General features: G+C 42.4%; 1 protein-coding gene across 6 annotated transcripts in view; it reads right to left on the bottom strand.

Annotated features, from left to right (window-relative positions):
* Positions 1 to 12321, bottom strand: part of UIMC1 (ubiquitin interaction motif containing 1) — a 66879-nt gene that overhangs the window by 25551 nt on the left and 29007 nt on the right. For all 6 annotated transcript variants that reach the window (XR_011854862.1, XM_072146239.1, XM_072146241.1 and 3 more), the window contains exons 6-8: positions 6642 to 6706; positions 1788 to 1876; positions 297 to 376 (exon numbers count right to left, since the gene is read on the bottom strand). Coding sequence is in view for 5 of the 6 variants with exons in the window: in XM_072146239.1 (XP_072002340.1) it covers positions 297 to 376; positions 1788 to 1876; positions 6642 to 6706 (234 nt within the window). In the remaining variant the exon portion in view is untranslated. The remainder of the gene's footprint in view (positions 1 to 296; positions 377 to 1787; positions 1877 to 6641; positions 6707 to 12321) is intronic.

Genomic DNA, 12321 nt, shown 5'->3' with positions numbered 1-12321 from the left:
ATACTGATCTTATACATCTTTTTGTGTGTAAACAGAATTGGATTCTACAACAGAAAGATTATAGTCACAATTTAGGAGCTTTCATATAGCTCCTTAGAGAGTATCTGATGTATGTCATTGCAAATGATGAGAATGGATTTTTCCCACGCTTGGCGGTCTATTCACATGACATGGATATGATTCTTACAGGTTAGAGTCCCGTGTCTCTCTGAATGACTAGAGTGACTAGCACGTATACCATAACACAGGGATAGGACGTTTCTTAGGTCAGTTTCCATTTTTGCTTTCATTGTTACCTGAGACTCTGGTGGTTTCTCCGTTACTTCAGCTGTATCTTCATCAGATTCCTCCTGTCTTGCTGAATTAGGCTGGGTTTCTGTACAGCAAATAATTAGGTTAAGACGGCTTAATACTATTAAGCATATATTGTATTACATTATTTCATAAAAGCACAAGAACATATCCAAAAGTACTAATTATCCAGTCAGAACTAAAAATTTTTTTATCTCCTACTGCTTTAATGTCACCAACATATTCTCCAGTGGGAACCAGAGATTGAGGTCACTCTCATCAGTCCCTAAAACTAATCTATATTTCCAATATCAAACATGTAACACAGCAAAAAAAAGGTTAATACTCCATTATGTTATTGTAAGGCTTTGTGTCCTACCTTTGAAGGTCAAAAACTGTGCAATGTTTGGCCATCTAAAAAACCTGACTCAATGAAGGAACCCCATTTTAAAGAGAATCTGTCACCACTACTTACCTACATAAACTACCTGCTCAGTTACGTAGGGCTACCCATGTCTCCCATGATTTGTTTTTATGGTCCAGCTGCTCCCTACATGCCACAACTTCATGGCAGCACTTCAGCCTCCAATATGCAATGGAGGCTAAAGTGCTTTGGCAGATCACCTCAGGTCTCGGGTTCCACTTCTAGCTGGTCCCAGAAATGACAATGTAGCTGTGTAGCTGGAGAGAAAGTGCTGTAAGGTAGGTGGGTGTTTTGTTATTGCTGTGGAGTCAGGGCAATGAGGTGCTCTAAGGACCCTAAGCACTTCAGCATCATCTGCAAAATTATAAAGTTCACTTCTAGGCACAAAAGAAGCTAAAATATAAAACAATGTCATGGTTAGCATGTGCCCTATGCAACACATCAGTTTGGGTAGCTAAATCGTGGTGATGGATTGTCCTTCAGTAATAGTTTAGTAACAGACGTTAGTATGACCATGACCTAATATCACCTTCATACAATAAAACAACCAAAAAAACAAGTGGCCTCTGTCTCTCCCTCACCTTGAAAACACTGGTGGATACAAGGAATCCTTACAGATTCTAATGTAACCTTACCTGAATCACTGTAGGGAACACATTCAAAAGGTGAGCAGAAACTAGGATAGATCACCAAAAGCCAGAACTTCCACCCAATGGCTGTGTACAATGCATTGATCAGCTCCCACACAAGTGACTGAAAGGTGTGCGAGGTATATTGTGCAATGACAGTCCTGCAGCTCCTAATATCAGCTCATCATTGGGGGAAAGACCAACCTACATTCATAACCTTAATCCAAGGATAGATCATCAATATCTTCTGTCTAAAAACTGCCTCAAAAGTCTTCAAAGCTGCTGATCTGCAGTTGTTCAATAGAACATGTATATCATAGATATACCTATGATACAAACCTCACGCATCTCTGTCTGGACTACTGCTACAGCATTGCTTCAGTGATCTGGAAATCAAAAACATCTAAAAGAACAGAAAATAATTATTTGTTATTTCACCATACCTGGGCAGACTGTAATCTCTTCTTCCTGGGCAATCTCAGTATGTGCCATAAGGTGTCTGTCATTCCTCACAGCAGTTGGTGAAACAGCGCTGCAAGAGGCAAATAAATTGAAGTTTTTCACTAGAGAAATCCAAAAAATGGCAAAAACGAAATAATGGCATAAATAGGAGGCATCGCAAAAAAGGATCAAGACAAAAATGACAAGTATAGAAGAAGAATATTTTCTCTTAATATATAGTTTGCTTATTGTTTAAGAATTATAGATTATATAAGTAGCCGCACTGCAGATGCGGCGCTAAGAAGTAGTAGGCTGGTGTGTCGGGGTTATATGCCTATGGACAGGTTGTTAGTAGTACAAGTCTGAAAAACCAATTTAATCACATATCCACAGAATACCACATTAACCAAGCAGCCCCACACATCAGCTGTTCTCAGAATAGAACATCAAGCAGCTCAACATTCACAGAAATTGTCAGATCAGGTCACTACACATCGGCTCCTACTAATCACATAGGAGCTAAGCTGCAGTAACTCAGTGCAGCCACTACAATAAGAACGGCCCCATTCTATGTTTATTAGCTGCCGAGAAAAGCTCATCTATGGGGGTGCCGCATTCAGGTGCATCAAATGTAAAGCACAGATCCTTAAAATAGTTAATTAATATTTTTAGCTCAGGGGTTCCCCAAATTATCTCTGTTCGTGGCTGTAATAAACAAAGAGTTATATTTGGTGCACCTACAGACGGGCGCCTGTGTGTTGCTTCAATGAAGCCAGAGTAGTAATCCCGTGTGCGTGTAATGGATCTATAACACATGTGTGTACTGCACAGGCTTCACTGAAACTAAAACTGCAGACAAAGGTGATGTGTGTGTTTTTTATTGGAGCCCAAACAGAGGTGACATGAGGCTATTTGTAATACTAAACCAGTACAGTAGTCCATAGCGACCAGTGTGAGGGCACTTCTCCGTAACAAATTGCACTTCATAGTGATGGTATTTGGGTTGGTACGACCACAGGGATACAAAATTTATATACCGTCTATGCTTGTGTATAAGCCGAGTTTTCCAGTACAAAAAAAATGTGCTGAAAAACCTGACCTTGGATTATACACAAGTGAATTAAAAAAAACAAAAAAAAAAAAACACGTACATTCTCACTCTCCGGCGCGGCTCCTCTTCTCTTTGTTGTAACAGCTGGCGGAGACGCGTCCATGTGATCAGCCGGCCCCCGCACAGTAGCCGTTGCCGCTGATGACATCATAGTGTGCACCGGCCGGCAGATCGGAGCATCAGGGAGCGGGACCGAAATATCGGCTATCCCCTACTGGCCGAAGGGGAGTATGGAAGGTTGCTTTTTTAATGTGGTTGGCAAACAGGGGGCTGGCAAGCTGTATACTACAGGGGGCTGGCAGGCTGTATACTACAGGGGGCTGGCAGGCTGTATACTACAGGGGGCTGGCAGGCTGTATACTACAGGGGGCTGGCAGGCTGTATACTACAGGGGGCTGGCAAGCTGTATACTACAGGGGGCTGGCAGGCTGTATACTACAGGGGGCTGGCAGGCTGTATACTACAGGGGGCTGGCAGGCTGTATACTACAGGGGGCTGGCAGGCTGTATACTACAGGGGGCTGGCAGGCTGTATACTACAGGGGGCTGGCAGGCTGTATACTACAGGGGGCTGGCAGGCTGTATACTACAGGGGGCTGGCAGGCTGTATACTACAGGGGGCTGGCAGGCTGTATACTACAGGGGGCTGGCAGGCTGTATACTACAGGGGGCTGGCAGGCTGTATACTACAGGGGGCTGGCAGGCTGTATACTACAGGGGGCTGGCAGGCTGTATACTACAGGGGGCTGGCAGGCTGTATACTACAGGGGGCTGGCAGGCTGTATACTACAGGGGGCTGGCAGGCTGTATACTACGGGGGGCTGGCAGGCTGTATACTACGGGGGGCTGGCAGGCTGTATACTACGGGGGGCTGGCAGGCTGTATACTACGGGGGGCTGGCAGGCTGTATACTACAGGGGGCTGGAAGGCTGTATACTACAGGGGGCTGGCAGGCTGTATACTACAGGGGGCTGGCAGGCTGTATAACACTGGGGGCTTTCTGGCTACATACTGGGAGGCTGTGAGCAATGCATTTCCCAACCTCAACTTATACTCGAGGCAATAGGATTTCACAGTTTTTGGTGGTAAAATAAGGGGCCGCGGCTTATACTCGCGTATATACGGTAGGTTTTATAATTTTTCAAACATTAACAAAAATAAAAACCACAAAAAAATTCTTCACTTTCATCTTCTGGCGCTAATAACTTCAGAATACTTCAGTGTACGAAGCTGTGAGTGTGATCACTTTGATCACTTTTTATTACATTTTTATATGTTTCAAAAAGGCATAAAAGTGGCAATTTTTTAACATGGGCACCATCTTCCGTTGCAGGAACCATTATTATATTTTGATCGGAGATTTTGTGACACGGCGATACCCAACATGTTCATAATTTTAACTGTTTATTTTTTTATCAGTCCTAGGGAAAGGGGGGGGGGTGATTTGAATTATGTTATTTTTAATGATTATTTTTTTGCTATTTTTCAGACTCCCTTGGGTACTTAAACCCTAGATTGTCGGATTAATTCTACCCTATACAACCATAGTACGGTATGACAGTATATGGGGATTTTCCACATCATCAATTACAATGTGCAAATTGCACATAAATGGGGTATGATGACGTCACAGGGAGCGATGATCAAAGCCAATATGGCTGCACTTTTGCACATGCATTGCCGTGTTGATCGAAGGGTTAACACCTGGGTGTTGCCGGTGGGCGTTTGCTACAACCTTGTATGGAGAGGGCTCAGCCTTTGAGCTCTCTCTATACACCCGCAGCCAGGTACGTCACACGTATCAAACTATCAAAATCCCTTATAATAAGCCAGGAGCACTTACTCATAGATTCGGGCACGGTGACTGTGGTAATCTTCTTATATTTGTTTTCCTTGTGCAGGAGCATTCTCTTTCCCCTGTCTGCACCCAGTGGGCTGGGGGAGTGCTCCTGCACAGTGTAACATTCTGTGAAGCTACAGGAAATAAAAAACAAAAAAAAAAGGGGGTGCTTGTGTTTTTTATAGTCTGGACAGTGGGAGAGTGCGCTAGGACCCTTTGTCAATTTGACACGTTGTCAATTTATTCAAAAATCTCTAAGATACATAGAGCAGAAACAGAGTTTATAAAAAGATCCTCCACAATTATTATGTTATGGCGAGTACAAGCTCTGACATGGCAGATTACTGGACCCCTTTAAGTCAAGGCTTTATTAATTTGGATTAAGGACACGCGTGGTGACCACCTACTGCGCAGCTTAACAAGCGACTATTTTCTATTATGTTTGCTATTAAGCAATACATTGTAACAGCCATTCAGTTTTGTGGCAATTCCTGTGAAACCAAACGAGGAAGCCATAAATAACACGCCATTAACAGTCTTCATCATTGTCCCCACCATGTGCATCCTTCCACTTACTTGTTGTAGCACTAAATTATCTACATTCATTAAGCAAGTGTAGAAACAAATGAAGACACCAAACTCCTTTATCATGTAAGGAGTGTAGCCATAGAATATCATCTCTCAATTTAGCAGCTGGACTAAACCTCTGTAGGTTTAATAGGGATTATCTGTATGAGCACACTGATATGTACGGGTGATTGTTGCTAGATCTCATAAGGGATAGGAATTTGGGGAAGAAAAGCTTCCTCCTGACACGTGTACAGACTCTTCATAATATCTTAGTTGTGTGCACATCGTGCGGTAGAATATCGCTAGAGATTTCAGCCTTCTCTCTAATACTCCCAGGACTACAAGAAAGACAGATAAAAAGACGTGGATTATGTCAACATATCCTAACACAGGTTGCCTTTGTACTTGTAATACCCAACAGCTTTATTATTGGAAGGCTCTTCGGTGTGCCCAAAGTGCTTTGTATGCATTTCAGAGGAGCAGAAAAACCAATATTATGATAGATCTGGTGCATATGAAAAGCAGGTAATAACAAGTGTTTACCTAAGGAACATACGGTTTCTGCAGAGGACCTGGATGACATATACACATGTTTTGCCAATGCTCCATATTTGGCAAGTCAGCTCAAGTGTACAGGTAAAATGTATTACACTCAGCCATACTAGAAACACTTAGAAGACAGCTAGGATTAATGATAAAGTATCCATGTGGTGAAACAAAGTCCACAGAGGACGCTCTCCCCGCCTCCAACATCTACGTTTATGTACGAGCAGCACAAATGAAGGCAATGCTCTGCAAATGACATCAAGAACAATGCACATTGCAGAACCCCTTCATCCTGATCCTGTTCCCCTTGTTTGTTGTGCAAGTAATAAAAGAGCTGCTATTATAGAGTGAGGGACACTTAGGCACATCTGATGTCACGCCACAGTCAGTAACGTTACAGCTCGGTGCCTGTGCTTCCACTAATTTTCAGACGATTACATTAAGAGCTCTAACTACTCTCTGAACAAGTAAGTTATCTCCCCTGTGACAAGACTACCGCCTGCTCTTGAAACGTGTTTATGCCAAGAAGAAATGCACCTGAAACATGAAAAATGATCACGTTGCTAGGAAGTGCACTCCAGAGGGATGGCGCGTGGCCCGCAGCCAGGTGCCTACTAGATGCCGAGTGGGAAAAATCAGTCTCATTGAGGGAAGAAAGTGAATTTCCCATATAAGGAGGTGTACAGCTGCCTGCGGGTGATCATCTGCAACGTCTTATCAATGGGAAACTACAAGCATGCCCTGGAAAAACTTCTCATCGATGGGAAACACAGCTCGTGACTGATCTCACCTCTCACCAGGTGCCACTGAAGCTACTCCTGCACACTCACTTGGCTGCCGCTTGGTAAACAGGGCCTGGGAAAGGAGAGAAAATAGAAATAGGATGAGACAAATATCAACTACAGTGTATGAAACTTGTACATGAACAGCGGAGGTAACAGTTCTAGCCATCTCCAACAGAAAAAACTAGAGGGTAGCACAATGGTATAAATATTCAATGTCAGAATCTTTATTAAAGGGAACCTGTCACCAGGAGACCCATTTTTAGCACTCCCCCAGTTCCCACAGAGCATAGTACATACACTGCCAAAGTGTTTTTGTATTAAAAAATAGGTTTTACAGAAAAAAAGATATGTTATATTGTACCTTTCATTAGCATCTGCTGTGTGACTAGGGACTCATCTTTTGAAAACACAAAAAGCGCATGTGCGTCACGTTCTTGTGGGCTCAGTTTTTACGACCTTCACTGTGCGCTCCAAATAACACATCAACTTAAATCTTTGGTTCGGTGCGATCGCGGTGATACCAAATTTATACAGGTTTTATCGTGTTTAAATACATTTTCAAAAATTAAACAAATGTTTACGAAAAAGAAAAACATTTTTTTGCCATCTTCTGATGCTAATAACTTTTTCATACTTTGGTGTACTGGGCTGGGGGAGGTGTCATTTTTTGCAAAATGAGCCGACATTTTCATTGCTACCATTTTGTTGACTACTCAACGTTTTGGTCCCTTTCTATTCCATTTTTTATATCATGTAAAAAGGTATAAAAGCCGCCTTCCGGACATTTGGGCGCCATTTCCTAAATGGAGGTCACCGCCGGCCGTAACCGTTTTTAGATTTTGATTGATCGGGCATTTTGGGACACAGCGATACCTAATGTTTCTGTGATTTTTACTGTTTATTATGTTTTATATCAGTTCTAGGGAAAGGGGGCTCATTTGAATTTTTAATATTTTACATTTTTTAAACTTTTTTCCCCACTATTTCTTAGACCATCAAGGGTTCCTACCATATACTGCAATACTACTGTATTGCAGTATATGGCGTTTTTGCATAGGATTCATTAGAATGAGCCACTGGCTCATTGTAACAAATATGCAGAAACCATGCAGACTCGGGTGTGAAGAAGACCAGAGGCTGTCATGGCAAACCATGCGCCGCCGCGTTTTAAGTGCCGGTGGCAGACAAGAGGTTAACACCCGCAATCGGTGCAAGCACCAACCGTGGGTGATAGCGATGGATCTTTGCTACAATATGCAGCAAAGCCCGTCTGTGCCCGTGAGCCCTCTTTGCGCACCCTTCATAGATCTGCGGTGGTTATATCCGTCGCAGAGCGTGAAGGGGTTAATAAGTGGGTTTTGGTTGTAGTTTGGGCACTCAGTCTCTAAAAGGTTTTCCATCACTGTTCTAGGGAAACTTGGCTGTCAGTCAGCGATATAAACACAGGAAGGAACATCTAGAATAAATCTTTTCCATCCTTTTAAGACCAGTTCTCTCCAATTTACGTTACTAATCAGTCTATGATGTATATGAATCATCAGACAAGCGGCGACTTCCTACATGTAATACAGGGGCTGTATTTCACTGAGAACAAGAACATCAATATTTTTCTGTCTCAGACAAAATGCCCACACTCACAACACAGCAAAAACCTATCCAGATATAAAGGAAACATTAAAAAACATCTACCACCAGGAAGAAGGGTTGTAAACCAAGCATACTTACATGCTGGCTTGCTCCCCCTCTAGCAGGATCTGCTCTTCTTTTAGCTCCTTATGCCCTTTTAGACTTTAAAAATGAGGCAAATGAGCCTGAGGAGCTCCAGTCTCCATTAACAGCTCTGGAGCCAAGAGCCCCACAGGTGAATTTGCATCATTTTAAGGTCCTTCACCCTTTTAGCTGCAGTTTAAGCACATGAGCAGGACCTGGTCTCCGGGTGTCAGAGACACTCAGAGACCCTAGGGAGAAGGGAGATGTGGTTTGTTACCGCTTCTCCTTTCTCTGCTCCTCACAGCATCGTGCTGAAGGAGCGTAATGAGCAGAGCCGGTGTTGCCGCCAGCTCCATAGACTCGGCTGTCACGTGACCGCCGGGTCTAAAGGGGTTAATTAGAGTTGCTGGGTCTAATTAGATCCAGTCCATCTCTGATCAGAATCCCCAGTCTCAGGCTCTTATAGATGCCTCAGGGGAAAACTTGTAATAGAAAATAAATAAAGTAAAATAAAAAAAAAAAAAAGTGAAAAAATGTTCCCCATGGGTCTTTTATGACCTCATGAGGGACATATAAAGTAAAAATACAAAAGAAATATTAATAAATATTCATAAAAATACAATGAAATTTCCCCATGTAATAAAAAAAAAATCCCCTGCTACTCTACAAAAAGCCTCCCATAGTCGCCCTGTTTGCCCGAGACTACACGTATTATATATCAAAATGACCGAAACAAAATAGGGAATTCATTAATAATGTTCATTTTGAGTTAATTTTGAGTGAGCTGATGCCAGGTTCCCTCCAAATCTTTGCTTGCAAGTCACTGGCATCAGAAAGACCCCTTGCCCAATAAAAAGGAGTAGCCAGAACCTTTACACCGAAATAAAACACATAAATTCATATGGGATTATTTCAAACATATTGTACAGTAATTACATAACTAACCAATAATGAATAACAAACCTTAGTATCTGTATTGTTAGCAATAATGAAATAATGATGACATTAACATCTCTTCAGTAGGTGTTACTACATATGGTGGAAGTCTTATGGCAGAGGCACCATATGTCCAGCAGATGCCATTAGCAGGAACCAGGAAACTTGCTGCATATTCTAGGTTTTCCTCCACCGGTTTAGCAGAGTGAAAAGCTCCACAACTATTATGAGGTATCATTTTTGTTTGGAGAACATTTGGGGGAATTTAAGTTTCAAAATAATGTGCAAAAAAGATTAGTGGGGGAAACCATAATAGATGGGGTCATAGAGATAAACAGGCAAGAGAGAGAAATGAGAAAGTGCAGCATAAAGAAAGACCCGAGAGAGGGCAGCATACAGTCCAGCAGGGAGATGGGTTTTATTTCCCTATAAACAATACTTATCCCTATTCTTCTTCCCACAGCATAGGAGATGAACGTCTGATAACAGGACAGGCCACTATCTATCCGTTCTTCATATAACCGTGCCCATACTGACAGTCACCTACAACACACAATACCTGCACTGCACTGCTCCATCACCTCATGTCTCCATCTTCCCTCCTATATACATTATGATTGTACTGTGGAAAGAAGGAACATTCTGAGCATATGATTATTCCTACGTGTAACTTGTATTTAGCACTTGTAAAAGATGTGTGAAAGTGCAGGCCCTGCAGCTGCGAAACCCCCAGGAATACAACATTTCAGTCAATGTGTCAGCGCTGACAACTCAGTCTCGGGATTGTACATGTGAAATATACCTCGGCTCATACCCATTGCTTAACCTGTCACTTACTAAACGCTGTGGGGCAACAAAGCAGAAGCAACTGCAGCCACACACAAGACGCCTATAGTGCAGGAAAGGCCGGATACAGGGAGCTTGTAATGGGCTCTACAATACAACGGTACACATCTGTCTTCAATATCTTATCTGAAAAGGGACATTTTCACAATTATACATTTAAAAATGTATTTGTATTCAGGTTTGCTGGTCCCCGTTACACTTAGGAAGTCATCCTCAATCCACAGGATAGGAGCTAACTTCCTAATTGGAGTGGGTCCAAACTTGGCTCGGCCTGCCACTCTATACAGGTCTATGGGACCATTCCTATAGAAAAGAATTGAGCAGGAGGGCCGCTCCAACCATTCATGAGAACGAGATCCCCATTCTCCTAATGACTGGGGGGGGGGGGGGTGTCCTACTGATTAGGAAGTTATCCCCTATCCTCTGGATTTTTTGACAGTCTCTGCCATGACCATCAATATGAGCTGATAAGAACAGTAAAAACTTTCTTCTTTTACCCTTTAAAGGTTAGACCCAGACCTTGCATCAAAAATTAGCACTCATTTTGGATGTGACATAATAATAATAATCAAATTCCGGAGCACTTTACAAATAAAGTAACGTTCATACTGAATTAGGACACAATTACTATGCAGGATCTGTTGGGATTTTTTCCCGCTTGTGGTGTAACAGTGTAACCAAACTCTGTTCCCTGTGCACATATAAACTAATCATATGGCCTTGTCGGTGAAGTGAACTGCCATCATAAGCATTCTGAAATTCTATTATATGCAAATGAGCATTGTAGATGCACCATAGGTGTGGTCTTAAAGTCTGCTGCACCACCTCTTGCTCACTTTCACAGGAGGAGTAGGGGGCGCTGTCACTTAAAGCAGAATGGTGAAACTAGATGGGATTAAGTTCGGCTTTATGGATATATGAGGACAGTATAAGTTGGAGGGGAGGGGGGCAGATGATCCGTAGACAGAATACAGGCTGCTATACACAGAAATCCGCATTCTGCTGAAAGATCATGACTTACATTGCATTGCTTATAACAGCAGCTTACCACCATTCAATGCATGTTAGGTAGTTACATATTTATTGCCTACATCCACCAGACCCTGTACCAAACAGGCTTTTACTGTAAGCAAATACATAGTATGTATCACAAATGCGCAACAGTGCAACACTGCCACCTTCTGCAAAACTAGTAACACAGCTACAGGGTGAAAAAAAAAACAAACAAGCAAAAACTGGTGAATTCACTGTGAAATTCCACATTTGTTCCAGACCTCTGCATCAACCGTTATACTGGGAGTCCTCAACTTTTGTTTTACGAGGAATACTTTTTTAACGCTGTTTGAAATCTATCCATCGTTGCTATGAAGAAAAAGCATTGTGGTTTATAGACACAAACTCCTCATTTCTGCAAACTCCTAGCACACCCAACATACACACAGAAGAGTGTGTGTATAGCACAAAGCTGTCAGTAACCGCACAACATGCACAGCTATTCCCTATAAACATGTTCTCACCATGGGGAGAGGGGGATAGCTGCTACAGGCACCTGTCACATCAGTTCAGCTCAACACATCAGTATAGAGAAAACAGTCGGCTAAGTATTGTGACTATTTCAAGAAAACTGGTGGTCAAGGGCAAAGAGACAAGCAACAATAGGCCATCCGAGAACATACAGAGTTGGTGATCGTCTAAGAGCTAAAATAAAAAGCAGGGGAAATAAGGGGCATCCTTCGTGTGTCCCAAGTTGCACCTGAAAATGAGAAGTGAAAAAATACTTGCATAGAATGAAGACACCCTAAGCCACATGGAACATGGCCAAAAATTCCCCAGGGGGGAGAGCAGTACAGCTCGAAATTAATTGCTTGAAGAACTATAAAAGGTCAGGTTGACGTATTTTTATTTCATAGTAAGGAGTAGCGAAGGTGGGGTAATGCAACCGTCAGGCCAAGGGAGTGATAAGCTTATTATTCAAGGTGTAATAAGACCATTCAGTCCACAACACCTTACACTCCACAATATATGAGAAACATTGATCTAGTTGTAAACGAGCCCGGGATGCTTCATTGTTACCTCTCATAGGGTCATCCCTATCTATGAGCTATGGAAGACCAATTGCTTTCTAACAAGGCTTGTTGGAGCAATTACTTTATTTTTGTTAGGACATAAAGACTATTTGTAGATGTGGCATCA

The sequence above is a fragment of the Engystomops pustulosus genome, chromosome 4 (assembly GCF_040894005.1).
Source record: "Engystomops pustulosus chromosome 4, aEngPut4.maternal, whole genome shotgun sequence".
NCBI classification, from domain to species: domain Eukaryota; kingdom Metazoa; phylum Chordata; class Amphibia; order Anura; family Leptodactylidae; genus Engystomops; species Engystomops pustulosus.
Note: the sequence above shows the minus strand (reverse complement) of the source record. Positions and strands in the feature narration are given on the sequence as shown.